The following is a 15,008-nucleotide window of genomic DNA, read 5'->3' on the forward strand; positions in this document are numbered from 1 at the left end:
ATATTAAAATGCCTAGGAATGCTAAGGTACTTTATCAAAATAAATTAATCTTTTGTGCACCTAACACTTTCAATAACACTGTAGAGCCTGCGTGGAAAGTTGATCCTAAATCTTACTTTATCAAAATCTGTTTCTTTTTTCCCAGGTACCTCCCACCTATGATGCCCTGCTACAGATGGACTATCTTGACATGGTGTTGAATGAATCTCTCAGATTATTCCCAGTTGCTGGTAGACTTCAGAGGATCTGTAAGAAAGATGTGGAACTCAATGGGGTGTTCATTCCCAAAAGGACACTGGTGACTGTGCCAACCTTTGTTCTTCACCGAGCCTCAGAGTTCTGGCCAGAGCCTGAAGAGTTTCGTCCTGAAAGGTACAGGGCCCCTGGAAAAGGGAACCGGCTCTGATTCAGTCTGGTTTCAGCATATTCTGACATCTTAGTATAGATGACAAATTTGTAATTGTACAATCATTTATTTGTACATCTTTTTATTTTAGGGAGGTTTTTTTATTACAAGAGTGGTTATTATTTGTTTTCAAAATTCTACAAACCGTAGACTAGAAAAAAGAAAATTATAGCTGTCCACAGTCCCAATACCTTAAGATAGGCCTTGTTAATAAGGTGATGTATTTATGTATGGAATTTTTTTATGCATATATAAATTTTTTAAAATATGGAATGATATTATATTTTATTTTGTTTTGAACTGTTTACCTTATTTACCAGTAAACTATAACCATCTTATGTTACTCTATATATGTATATGTATTTACATAAATATATATATATATTTATGTATGATTGCATGCATTTGCCATAATTTATTGAGGCACTATCTGATTTTGGGAACATAGGTTCATTTTTCCTTTACATTCTTCTGTGCTATTTGCTTCACCTCTCTGAATTTACCACCAACATTCCTACATTCCATATTTTTAAACATTCGCTGCCATTTCCTCTAGCATTCTTGTAAGTGTGCAGGTAATGACCAGAGAGGTCCTCATCTCTGATAGTTTAAGCAACCTCATCGAGGATGGAGGTAAGCACAGGTCCCTCAGTGCTGTTTGTGGCTGTGGTCCTGTGCCGACTCCCTTCTACTCTTACTATTGGTTGACAATTCCAAAGCAAAATGTCTGCTCTCTAGATGTCTGAGACATCCTCCTTGGAGGGGTCTTGAGGATGCTTTTCTGGGAATTCAGAACCAAGATCCGACTTTGGGCACAGCTTGAACTCTGGAAAGCATTAATGCTTTCCCACTTATTTTATTGTGAGCAAAATTTGAAACAAAATTTCTAGGGCTTTGGCTTGGATCTAAACTTTTATTAGCCCCTGAGGATAAGCTCCCTAATGGCAGGGACTTTTCTTGTTGGCCATGGTGTCCCTAGTGCTGGCATAGTGTCTACATGTACTACTCATTGAAAGAAGAAGTCAGAGTTGGCCAAATCTTCTGTTTCTGGACCAGAGGACCTCTGCGGTTCCTCCAAGCTCAGCAGTTCCCCGTCCTAAACTTCTTGACCATAAAACCACTAACTGTACTTCTCTTTGATTCATTTACTCATCAAATAGACGGAGAGTGCTTGTTGCTTGTCAGGGACTGGGTCAGGCAGTGAGAAATACAAACGTTAAAAAATGCCTAACATGAGGAATTTTGACAAATACACAAGTGTATGTGTATTTGACATATATACAAGCATATCCCATAGACATAAGTCTATGGAATACTTTTAATGCATCTATATGTGACCACTACCTGTCCAACATCCATAAGTCCATGTCAGCTGCCTCATTCAGACGCCACTGCTATCTTTTTCCTAATTCCCATATTATTTTAAGACATACCATGTATAACTATCCCATCATGTTCTCCAAAATATAAGGACTCTTTAAAAAGTACATGCAACAATACCATTATCACTTTCCCCAAATCCACAATATTTCTTTTTCTTTTTTGTGAAGTTGGATTTTATTTTTTATTTATTCATTTATTTACTGTATTGTGGTAACATTGGTTCACAACATTACATAAATTTCAGATGTACATCACTATATTTCAATTTCTGTGTAGATTACATCATGTTTGCCACCCAAAGACTAAGTACAATCCACCATCACACCTGTGCCTAATCACCCTTTTTGCCCTCGTCCCTCCTCCCTTCCCCTTTTGTAAGCACCAATCCAATCTCTGTTTCTATGTGATTGTTTGTTGTTTTTATCTTCTGCTTATGAGTGAGATCATATGCTATTTGGTTTTCTCCCTCTGACTTATTTTGCTTAGCATGATACCCTCAAGGTCCATCCATGTTGTCGCAAATGGCTAGATTTCATCTTTTCTTATGGCTGAGTAGTGTTCCTTTATGTATATTTACAACATCTTCTTTATCCATTTGTCTCTTGATGGACACTTAGGTTTCTTCCAAGTCTTGGCTATTGTGAATAATGCTGTAATGAACATAGGGGTGCATGTATCTTACACATTCATGTTTTCATGTTCTTTGGATAAATACCCAGCAGTGGAATAGCTGGATCGTATGGCAGTTCTATTCTTAGTTCTTTGAGGAATCTCCATACTGTTTTCCATAGTGGCTGCCCAGTCTGGACTCCCACCAGCAGTGTATGAGAGTTTCCTTCTCTCCACATCCTCTCTAACACTTACTGTTTCCTGTCTGGTTAATTATTGCCATTCTGACTGGAGTGAGGTGGTATCTCACTATAGTTTTGATTTTCCTTTCCCTGGTAGTTAATGATGAACATCTTTCCATGTGCCTGTTGGCCATGTATATATCTTCTTTGGAGAAATGTCTGTTCAGATGTTTTTGCCAATTTTTAATTGGGTTGTTGGGTTATTTTTGTTGAGATGTATGATTTCTTTATAGATTTTAGGGATTAACCCCTTATCAGATATATGGTTTGTAAATATCTTCTCCCAATTGTTAGGTTGTCTTTTCTTTTTTTTCATGGTTTCCTTTGCTGTGCAGAAGCTTTTTAGTTTGATGTAGTCCCATTTGTTTGTTTTTTCTACTGTTTCCCTGACCCAGTCAGACATAGTAATTAAAAGTATCCTGGTAAGGCTGATGTTGAAGAGCATGCTGCTTATGTTTTTGTCTAGAAGTTTAATAGTTACAGGCCTTACATTCAAGTCTTTAATCCATTGTGAGTTCATTTTTGTGCAAGGTGTAAGATAATGGTCTATTTCCATTCCTTTGTATGTGGCTGTCCAGTTTTCCTAAAACCATGTATTGAAGAGATTTTCCATTCTCTATTGTGTGTTTTGGCTCCCTTGTCAAAAATTAATTGTCCATATACGTGTTGGTTTATTTATGGGTTCTCAGTTCCATTCCATTGATATGCGTCTCTGTTTTTGTGCCAGTACCATGCTGTTTTTGGTACTATAGTTTTGTAGTGTATTTTGCAATCAGGCACTGTAATACCTCCAGCTTAGTTCTTTTTTCTCAGGATTCCTTTGGCTGTTCAGGCTCTTTTGTTCTTCCATATAAATTTTAGGATTCTTTGTTCTATTTCTGTGAAAAATGTTGGAACATTGATTGGGATTGCATTGAATCTGTAGATTGCTGTAGGAATTATGGTCGTTTTAACTATGGTAATTCTTCCAGACAAAGAGCACAGAGTATCTTTCCATTTCTTTGTTTCTTCTTCTATTTCTTTCAACAATGTTTTATAATTTTCAGTGTACAGACCTTTTACCTGCTTGGTTAAGTTTATTCCTTGATATTTTCTTCTTTTTGTTGCAGTTGTAAACCCGATTGTATTTCTAATTTCTTCTTCTGTTACTTCATTGTTGCTGTGTAGAAATCCAACCTATTTTTGTATGTTGATTTTGTATCCTGCAACTCTGCCATTCAATTTTTATTTCTAAAAGTTTTTTTGTGGATTCTTTAGGATTTTCTATGTATAATATCATGCAATCTGTAAATAGTGATGGTTTCACTTCTTCCTTTCCTATTTGGATCCCTTTTCTTTTGCCTTATTGCTTTGGCTAAGACATCTAATACTATGTTAAATAAGAGTGGTGAAAGTGGGCATTCTTGTCTGGTTCCTAGTCTTAGAAGGATAGCTTTTTGTTTTTCTCCATTGAGAATTATATTAGCTGTGGGTTTGTCATATACGGCCTGTATGATGTTCAGCTACTTTCTTTCCATCAGATTTTATTCACCGTTTTTTCATGAATGGATGCTGTACCTTGTCACATGCTTTCCCTGCATCTATTGAGATGATCATTTTATTTTTGTTCTTCATTTTGTTAATGTGGTGTATCACATTGGTTGATTTGCAAATGTTGAACCATCCCTGTATCCCTGTAATAAATCCCATATGATCAGGGTGTATGATCTTTTTAATGTACTGTCATATTCAATTTTCTGGTATTTTGTTGAGGATGTTTGCATTGATGTTCATCAGTGATATTGACTTGTAATTTCATCTTTGGGTTGTCCTTGTCTGGTTTTAGTATCAAGGTAGTGTTGACTTTGTAGAAGCAGTTAGGAACCTTCCCCACCTCTTCAATTTTTTGGAAGAATTTTAGAAGGATAGGTATTAAGTCTTCTTTGAATGTTTTGTAGAATTCACCAGGGAAAGCATCTGGTCCTTGACTTTTATTTTTTGGGAGGTTTTTGATTACTGTTTCAATCTCCTTACTGATGATTGTTCTATTAAAATTGTCTATTTTTTCTTGACTCAGTCTTGAAGGTTGTATGATTCTAAGAATTTATCCATTTCTTCTAGATTATCCAGTTTGTTGGTGTATAGCTTTTCACAGTGTTCTCTTATAATCTTTTGTATTTCTGCAGTATCTATTTTAATTTCTCCTCTTTAATTTTTGATTTTATTTATTAGATACTTCCCTCTTTTTCTCTTGGTGAGTCTAGCTATAGGTTTGTCAATTTAGTTTATTTTTTTTCAAAGAACCAGATGTTTTCCCTTGATTTTTCTTTTGTTCTTTTAGTCTCTGGTTTTAATTCTGCTCTCCTTCTACTGATTTTGGGCTTTGTTTGTTCTTCTTCTTCCGGTTCCTTTAGGTGCAATGTTAGATCGTTTGTTGAGGTAGGCCTGTATTGCTATAGACTTCCCTTTTACAACCACTTTTGCTGCTTCTCATAAGTTTTGGAATGCCATATTTTCATATTCATTTATCTCCAGATATTTTTTATTTGTCCTTTGATTTCTTCATTGATCCAATCATTATTTAGCAGCATTTTGTTTAATCCCTAAGTATTTATCTCTTTTCTGATTTCTTCCTGTAGTTGACTTCCTGTTTCATACTATTGTGGTCAGAAAAGATACTTGGTCTTATTTCAGTCGTCCTAAATTTAAAGAGACTTGTTTTGTGGCCTAGTATGCAATCAATCCTGGAGACTGTTCCATGTGCATTAAAAAAGAATGTGTATTCTGCAGTTTTGGGATGGAATGTTCTGTATATATCTGTGTAGTCCATCTGGTCTAATGTGTTATTTAAGACCAATGTTTCCCTATTGATCTTCTGTTTGTATGATCTGTCCATTGATGTAAGTGGAGTGTTAAAGTCCCCTGCTATTAATACATTACTGTCTATTTCTCCTTTTATGTCTGTTAATAATTGCTTTTATATATTTAGGTACTCCTATGTTGGGTGCATAGATATTAACAAGTGTTATATCCTCTTGTTGGGTTTTATCATTATGTAGTACCCTTCTTTGCCTCTTGTTACAGTTTTTGCTTTAAAGTGTATTCTGTCTAAGTATTGCTACCCCAGCTTTCTTTTCTTTGCCATTTGCGTGGAGTATATTTTTCCATCCCTTCACTTTCAGTTTGTGTGTGCTGTTAGGCCTGAAGTGTATCTCTTGTATGCAGCACATACATGGGTCTTGTTGTTCTATCCATTAAGCCACCTTATGCCTTTTGATTGGAAATCTAGTCCATTGACATTTACAGTAGCTGTTGATAAGTATGTACTTATTTCCATTTTGTTACCTTTTTTCCTGGGTGTTCTAGTTCTTCTCTATTCCTTTCTTCTTCTCTTGCTTTCTTCCCTTGTGGCTTGATGGCTTTCTTTAGTATTATGTTTAGGTTCCTTTCTCTTAATTTTTGTGTATTTATTATAGGCATCTGGTTTGTGATTACCATGAGGTTCACATACAACAACCTATGTATATAGCAATCTGTATTAAGTTGATGGTCTCTTTAGTTTGCACCTCTTGCCAAAAGCCCTAGTCTTTTACTCCCCTCATCCCACTTTTTATGTTTTTCATATCATATCTAACTTTTTTTTATGTGTGTGTCCATTACCCTCTTACCATGGAAATAGGTAATATTTGTACGTTTGTCTTTGATCTTCATATTAGGTTCATAGTTTGTTGATCTGCTACCTTTACCGTATTTTTGCCTTTACCAGTGAATTTATTGCTTTTTTTTGATAATTCTTCTTATTCCTATTTGTGATCTTCTCTTTCCCCCTTAAATAAGTATCTTTAGCATTTCTTGTAAAACTCATTTCTTGGTGATAACTCCTTTAATTTTTGCTTGTCTGGGAAACTCTTTATCTCTCCTTCCATTCTGAATGGTAACCTTTTGGGGTATCATATTCTTGGCCATAAGTTTTTTCCTTTCAGCACTTTATATATATCATGCCACTCCCTTCTACCCTGTCAGGCTTCTTCTGAGAAGTCAGCTGATAGCCTTATGGGTTTTCTTTCGTATGTCACTTGTGCCTTTCTCTTGTAGCTTTTAGGATTGTGTCTTTGTGTTTAATTCCTCACATTTTAATTATGATGTTTCTTGGTGTGGACCTCTTTGGTTGTGTCTTGTTTGGTGTTCTCTGTGCTTCCTGTACCTAGATGTCTGTTTCCTTCCTTAGGTTAGGAAATTTTTCAGCTATTATTTCTGCAAATAGATTCTCTGTTCCTTTGTCTCTCTCTCTCTTCTCCTTTTGAGACACCTATTATATGAATGTGAGCTCGCTTAATGTTGTAGCAGAGGTCCCTTACATTGTTCTTGTTCTTTTTAATACTCTTTTCTTTTATCTGTTCAGCTTTGGGGATATTCTCTAGTCTTCCAGCCAGCTCGTTGTTCCATTCTTCTGTATCATCTACTCTGTTTTCGAGTCCCTCTGGTGGTTTTCTCATTTCAAGTATTGTATTCTTCATTTATGACTGGTTCTTTTTTACATATTCCAGTTCTTTGTTGACGTTCTCACTGAGTTCATCCAACCTTCTCCAAAGATCAGTGAGCATTCTTATGACTTTTTGTTTGAACTCTTTGTCAGTTAGATTATTTATTTCTATTTCATTTAGTTCTTTTCCTGGGGTTTTGTGCTGTCCCCTTACTTGAAACATATTCCCTTGCTTCCTCATTTTGCCTCTTTCTCTGTGACTATGTAGTTTTGTGTCACCTATGTATTAGGTGAGTCAGTTACGTCTCCTGACCTTGGAGGGGTCTCCTTATGTAAGAGAAGCCTTATGAAGCCCAGCAGAGTGCTTCCCTCTAGCCACCAGTTCCAAATGTTCCAGGAGTGACACTTGTGTGGCCTATGTGTATCCTTCTGCTGTGGCAAGGTTGCTCTTATTGCAGATGCCCAGTGAGGCTAGGCTGTCCCCCAGGCTAGCTGGTTGTAATGCTCAGCTGCCTGTGGCTGCTATGGTCTCTGCAGTCATTTTATCAGGCAAGGGGAGACCCAGCACAGTTGCCTACAAGGTCTAATAGCACATTTCTGTTGCGGTTTTTCTGCTAAGTGAGTAGACCCCCAGTGTGGCTGGTTGCAAGGCTCAAGGGCTTACAATTGTGTAGACACCTGGCCTGCAAGGCTATTGTCAGCTCTCTTAGGACTGCAGCTGATTCGGGCTGGCCCCAGCCACATAGAACCCAATTGTTTCAGGCTTTGGAAGGTGCATCTGATCCCTATGTGGCTGTTTGAGAAATACAAATGTTCTGCAGCTGACTAGCCCCACTTCCCACAGGGCCACACACAACATCAGCACAGTCCTGTCCTGTGCACACAACCTGACCTCCTGAAGCAGAACCAGTTCCCACACTGCAGAGGCCCCACACACTCTACCTGTTCCTTATGCATGCCCCACCCCACAGAGGCAGATGCACTTGCCTGCCTGCAGATTATCCAGGCACCCAGTCAATGCAGGCCCACAAGTTGCCCAAAGGCTTGCTGTTGGATGTGGCCAGTGCCTTGTGTATGATGTTTGCCCTGGTGGAGTTGGATTAAATCAGTACTCTAGTAGGTGGAGGAGACCCTGGGCTAACAGGCCAATGGCGTTTTCCAGCATTTGTGTCAGCACATCTGTACTAGGCTGCAATGATGGCTGCTGCCAATGTGTCAGTCCCTGGAGAGGTCTCACCTTCCACCAAGATGCACTGAGAGCCTACTGGGGGGTCTCTTTTCACAAAAGGACTGTGTACCTTTCTTTCTGCTGATTTTAGGTTGTTCTCCAAAATGGGTGAATTTGTCTGTGGGCCCTTTAAGAGGTGGCCTTTTTTTCCTATGTCTTATAGCTTTTCTGGGGGTATTCCCTGTTGTTGTTAAGAGCCAGCAAAGCTAGATATTATGAGACTCGTCTTGATTGTGCTGAGTCTAATAGATGCTTATAGCAGTAACTCTCCCCTGCTCAGGTCCCCCACTCCTCCAGGGAAGGCTGCATACCTTAGGATTGCTCCCAGCAGGCCATGATGCCCCACAGCTTACAAATGTGGATTTTTTTCTCTGCATAAGGCATTTATGCCTCTTCAACCGCAGTCATGACTGTCCCTTGTTGTGAGGGTTCTATTTAACCAGTTTTCAGTTCTCTCTCAGGGCTAATTGTTCCAAGAATAGTTGTAAATTTGTTGTGTTTGTGGGATGAGGTGAGTTCAGAGTCTGCCTATGCCACCATCTTGACACCTCTACCACAAGTTTTCTTAATGTAGTCACATATTGAGGAATCAAATGAAATAAAAATAGGTCTAACCTTCAAGGAGTTTATGGCTTAGTGGAACAGAAAGATAAAGAAATCAGTGATTATACTATAGTAAAGTAGCATCATATGCCCATGTAAGTCTTCTGAAATGAGCTACTCTATGAGGAAGAAGGGAGAGAGAGAGAGAGGGAAGGGAGGAGAGAGGGAGGGGAAGGAAAATAAGGGAAGAGAAAGGAAAATAACGTTGTAAATAATGGGAGGCATTTCTCCTTCTTCCTTCCTGCATGTGCACATGACCAACATAAGTGACTGGAGGCAGAGACTTACTTTTCCTTGAATCACTCTCATCTCTTTTTGTGAACATCTCACCACCCTGAATGTAGTTTTCCTGTTTAAAGATAAATTTTCTTTTAAATGACATTCATCTCATCTCCTCAACAAGACTGAAAGCTACTATAGGGAAGAGGAATAGAAATGGTCTGTAACTTACAGTTCTTACAAAAAATATCCATAGCTGCATGTCAATGACTAGCCCACAACAGTATCCTGTGTACTACTGATTGAGGAGGCTAAGTGAGAATTCCAAACCTGTAGCTTTTGTGGTTTTTATGTTTCAATAACTTGCTTTCATCTACTTTTGTGGATCCAGGTTCAGTAAGGAGAACAAGGACAGCATAAATCCTTATATATACCTGCCTTTTGGAACCGGGCCCCGAAACTGCATTGGCATGAGATTTGCTCTGATGAACATGAAACTTGCTGTCGTCAGAGTGCTGCAGAACTTCTCCTTCAAACCTTGTAAAGAAACAGAGGTTGGACAGTCAAGTTTCTTCACAAATAACGTTTTATTGGGAGGGTTTTTTTTTTTATGTCAAGGGGTCTGTGTGCGTGTGTGTGTGTGTGTGCATGTGTGTGTATTCTATCCAAAGGTAAATTTATTCTATTAGCTGAAGAATCTATTTGGAGCCATCTGTGACCTTTAAGGCGCTTAGCTCTGTATTGCTAAGTCTGTGACTTTATAAGATCCAACTATAAAGATCATCTGGAGCCAATGCAGTTAGTGTGACAGGATTATGCCCAGTCCTTTGGACTTGAGTAAAATTTTAAATTTGGTTTCAAGTCCACTGGAAGGAAGGGAAAATCTTGCGCAGTTATTAAGTGCAGCGATCACCATGTCATGACTGCTGAAGGATGGTCTTCTCCGCCAAAACTTACAGAAGATTCATGACAGCAGTTCTCTACTGCTGTCTGTATAAGGAAATCACCACGGATCTTTAAAACTCCTGATGCTTAAGAAATCTCAGACTTTAAAATAATTCACCTAGAGTGTGGCTTAAAAGCACTCCTATTGTACCTTATGTGCAGGCAAGGTTGAGAATCACTAATTTAAATAATTTCTGCCAGATGTGAAAGACTCGCACAGTCTAGGTCCTTCCTACCTATTTGACCTCATATTCCAGGAGCCCTGCTCTAGTAAAACTGGGTGCCTTTTACATCCTAGTAATAATTCCATGAATGTTCTTCTCACTCTCCTCCTCATTCTGTTCTCATCCTTCAAGTCTTAGATGAATCCCAAAGCCCCTCTATGGGGGCCTTCCCATCTAGTCCAGAGCCCATTCTTTCCTCTGCTCTATCAGTTATTGCAGGCTGGTATCATTGGTCAGATCGCCTAACTTAATACTTTGTTATTCAACCATCCAGTTTGGTTTGTATGTTTTCTTTGTGTCTATGAATGTCTTTAACTCCTGCACCTCATTTATTCCCATCATAAACTTCCATTGGTGTCTTGTAGTCATTCAGCAAATGGTTAAGGAATAATTTGAAGTTTACTTAGAGCTGTTGGATACAAATTTTGAAAAATTTTAACTATAAAATTTTAACAAATGACATTTTTGTATGTGCGTTTGTGTGTATGTGTCTGCAGGGGAGAAGTATGCATACCATATATAATCATAAAATAACAAGGTTTTAAATTTATAGAAAGATACGGAATATCTCTTCTGAATACAGAAGAACTTTAGCCTTTGATTCCTAACAAATCAGGCCCTATAATAAGGTTTATTTCTAGGACTCATGCACGTAATGTGCAGCTCCTCCCCTTAAGTAGGCTCCCTGCAGGGGAGAGGATAGAGATGGATCCCATCTTATTTATGATTTTAGGGTAGCTGTGTGGCAATGCTGTAAGTATGACAAAAGAGATTCCATAAAGAGAGAAAGCAGATCTCTGGCACACCTGGGATGGTACAGACACTCCCTGTGAACTCCTAGTCACCCACAGACTGGCACTTCTTACTCTCCATGATACTTTGCTTACGCTTCAGTCAACTGAGTCCCAAAGCCGATTCTGCTGCTGGCCTCCCCAACACTTAAGGAGTGACTGGGTGAGAAAGGGGTGAAAACTATCAGTGAAAGTACTGTATTTCAGAAGTTCACCATTTGCACTCTTCAAGTGATCCAAGAGATGTTGGAGAGCAGGAATAATATTCTAAAGAACCTTTCCAGTCATGAAACTGGATGGCTTCCACTGGGAGAGGTGACTGAATTCTAGAAGTTGAGGATGAAGCAATATAATTAAAATGTGTAATAACACTCTGGATCACCTGATAAGTCCATCATAGACAAAATTAATTCTATATGGCTTTTCAAAAAAGTTTCCTATAATCCATAAGAATCTGGTTTTAATTGTAGAAGTTCATACTTTTTACTTAAAATTTAAATCAAAAAGGAATACAAGCCAACATGAATTTGTCTCCATCCTGGTCCAGAATGGGTGCTCCATAGATATTTTCTTGAATAAATGGATGGATGGATGAATGCTTTTGCTATTTGGTCTTGATGCAACTTACAGACTAAATATAAAGAATTAAAGTTATGTGATGTTAAAAGTAGTTTATATGTTTGTAAAACATTGTCGTTCTTTATGTGTCTTGTCTACTTTGTTCTGTTATTGGCAGTGCTTCCTCAATCAGTTCTCATATGCTTGTTTGTTGCAGATACCCATAAAATTAGGCACTGAAGCAATTGTGAAACCACAAAAGCCCATTGTTCTAAAAGTTGAGCCCAGAGATGGGACCGTGACTGGAGCCTGACTTTCCCTAAGGACTTCCACTGTTCTTCAAGGAAGCTGTATCCCAGAACACCAGAGATCTTAATTTACTTTGTGAATACAATTCAGAATGAAGGTGGGCTTAACCTACTGCATGTGATGGATGCCTGAGGATTCTTACGTTTATTGATTTTCCAAGTGTCTATGTAGAGTATTACATGTTATGTGATATGAAGCAGGGGACAAGTGAGTGCCGGGTATGTGAACTCAGCTTGTCTGGTTCTTGCAGGATGATCTCCATCCTCCCACACTTAGTACTATCTACTTCTGCTGAACACTGATCGAGAATAAAATTTCTCAACAATTTTATCAACAATTTTAATGAACACAATGATTAGTGTGGTGACTGTAGTAGAGACATTTATATCACACATTCATTTTGAATATTTTATAAAATATTATATTGAGCAAATCAATAAACTTCTCCTTACAAAAGTACTTTTTGATGCCTTCTTGCACGTTAGGGGAAATCTATAGAACTGAATCAGTGAGAGTCAGTGACTAAACGTTTTTAACCATCACAATGACTGAGTGGGTGGGCACTTTTCAGAGCTTTCATTTGATATATTAAGACAGGTGAGAGTTAATCTACTGTGATTTTGCCTGTTTCTTAGAAAGTGTATTCATACTTTAGTGCTCCCATTTTTGGAGTGCGTATTTTTTGTAATACTCAAATGAGGCACTCATTATTATAATATTAGCTTTGATTTAGTTTTCATCTCATCTCCCCTGACGTTTCTGAAAGGTAGGAAAGATGTTTTATTATATGTGTTTATACTCCTTCCTCAGCTCCCAACTGTCTTAATACAATGGAGATCAGATTAAAAAAAAAATGATTGATTGATCATTGGTTGGGCAGACAGGCTACAAATTTCATCAGTTTTGTTTGGTTTCAGAAGCTACATAAGTTTTTCCTTTTCCTTTTCTGCCACTTCCCTTTAATTTCCATCCCTTCCCTCTTTCTTTCCTGGATAATTCTGTCCTAAAGCCAATATGTGGGGAACAGCAAGGTGGGCAGCCATATTCTTATGGGCATGAAGAGAAGGGAGTCACAATGGCTCCATGTCTGAGACAAAGTAGGATAGTGAGAGCGTCCACATGAAGGGGCAGCCTGTGTTGGGTTTGGGAGCCCAAGAAAGGTGAGAAGGGGTTCCATGTAGAAGAGTGGCCTGGGTAGAGCAACCAGAGCCTAAACTGGTGTGCAGAAGCCTAGTAGGATGAGGAGGGCATCAGTGAGTAGAAAGGGATTGATCACATAAAGGGGGATTGATCAAATAAGTCAATATATTAAGGATGATGGGAGCCAGGTTTCAAACTGTTGGGAAGGAAGTCACTGATAAGGAGAGAAAATGCAATGAACCCTGTGGAGTCATAGATTTGAACTTAATGTATCAGTGTAAATTCATTCTTTCTATATAGTAGATGGTAGATAGATAGATGTGTGGCTGTGTTGTGTATGTAGATATAAAAACACATGATCTCTACTTGTCTCCACTGTTAGAGCTTAGAAGCAATGACATCCTAACAGAAATAAGCATACCTAGTGCCCAGATCTTGGTTTAAACATGCCATTTTCCACTAAAAGGAGCCATGGCTCCATGGCTGACTCCAGGGCTGGGACTGGGAAAGTACAAGATGAACCTGGAACATCTTGTTGTACTAGAAAGCAAGAGAATGCTAAACAGGGAGGGGGCATGTCAACAGGACACAGAAGCCAGCCTGTGGGGTTTCTAATGACCAAATCAGGAACAATTCGACCATCATAATAGAAAGACGGTAAGACATGATGACCCATTGAATAAACTAAAAAACTAAGTAAAGAAATAAAACATACATATATATATATATATATATATATGGATAAATTGCAGTTTGATGAGTATATTTACACAGTTTCAAAGTGCTGTTGCTCCAAATTCCAGTTAATTACAAGGGAAAAGGATAGCTTCACAGTGGAGAAACCTGGTGGACACCCCCTTAACCAAATGATAAGAGAGAGCATCACCAGAAACAGGATAAATTGACTGCATCACCTGATGGCTCACAGTAAGAAGACCTCAGTGTTACCTCTGTAATAGTCCTGCCAAGGAGACAAACCTGAAATAAATCCTGAAACAGTCAAGGAAACCCAAACTGAGGAATATCTACTCCTGGTTTCTCATTGATGTGTAATCTTCAAAAGAGTTACGGTTGTGAAAGCTAAAGACTGATGAAATGTTCCAGATCGAAGGGAGTATAGAGAGGTGACACTAACAACAAGTGGGCTGGGCCCTTCTGCTGTACAGGACATTATTGGGACAACTGGGAGGATTCGATGGGGTCAGAGGGTTAGATGGCAGTAACGTAGTGGCATTAACTTCTTGACTTGGATGGTCATATTGAGGTAAAATAGGGAAATATCCTTGTTTGTAGAAACTACAGGGTTTATGGAGTATCAGGTCAGAAATTTACACTGAGATGGTTCAGAAAAATAGTTCTTGGAACAGACTCTTCTGTAAGTGTTTCATCGTTTGCTGGGAAAGAGCCACAACAATACTTTTTGGCTTACACAGCTCTCTCCCCTCACCTTAGTATTACTTGTGTTATTTTAATGTAAGTAGAGTGCACCACACAGTGATTGAGAAATGGGGGGCTCCGAAGCTGGAGCTCTTGGGTTTTGAATCCAAGCTCAGTCCAGGGCTGAGTCTGGACCAAGCAGTGGTTTTTGGAAAATGCTTGCAACTTCCAGGTGAAGTGGCTTTAGTTTGGCCAATGGTGATTCTCTAGAGAATGGGGAAGCTGTGAGGTAGCAACAGCCAGCACTCCCAGCAACTGTGGATGGGTGCGCAGCCTAGTCAAAGGGATCTGGTGCCTTCCAACACTACATACGCTTACAAGTAAAACCTTGAACACGTTACTAATACCTTTGTACCTTAGGACTTAGTGCCTCAGAGTCCCTATCTGCCAAATATGGGGATAACAAAGCACCTATCTCAAGTGATGATGGAATCAGATGATGTGTGTGAAGT

General features: G+C 38.7%; 1 protein-coding gene across 1 annotated transcript in view; it reads left to right on the forward strand.

Moving 5' to 3' along the window:
* LOC139039782 (cytochrome P450 3A12-like) overlaps positions 1 to 12,438 on the forward strand; it is a 36,664-nt gene extending 24,226 nt beyond the window's left edge. The window contains exons 11-13 of the mRNA XM_070484305.1: positions 146 to 372; positions 9,544 to 9,706; positions 11,888 to 12,438. Coding sequence (XP_070340406.1) covers positions 146 to 372; positions 9,544 to 9,706; positions 11,888 to 11,983 — 486 coding nt within the window. The 3' untranslated portion in view covers positions 11,984 to 12,438. The remainder of the gene's footprint in view (positions 1 to 145; positions 373 to 9,543; positions 9,707 to 11,887) is intronic.
* The last annotated feature ends 2,570 nt before the right edge of the window (positions 12,439 to 15,008 follow it).

This window comes from Equus asinus, chromosome 14 (genome assembly GCF_041296235.1).
Source record: "Equus asinus isolate D_3611 breed Donkey chromosome 14, EquAss-T2T_v2, whole genome shotgun sequence".
Lineage (NCBI taxonomy): Eukaryota > Metazoa > Chordata > Mammalia > Perissodactyla > Equidae > Equus > Equus asinus.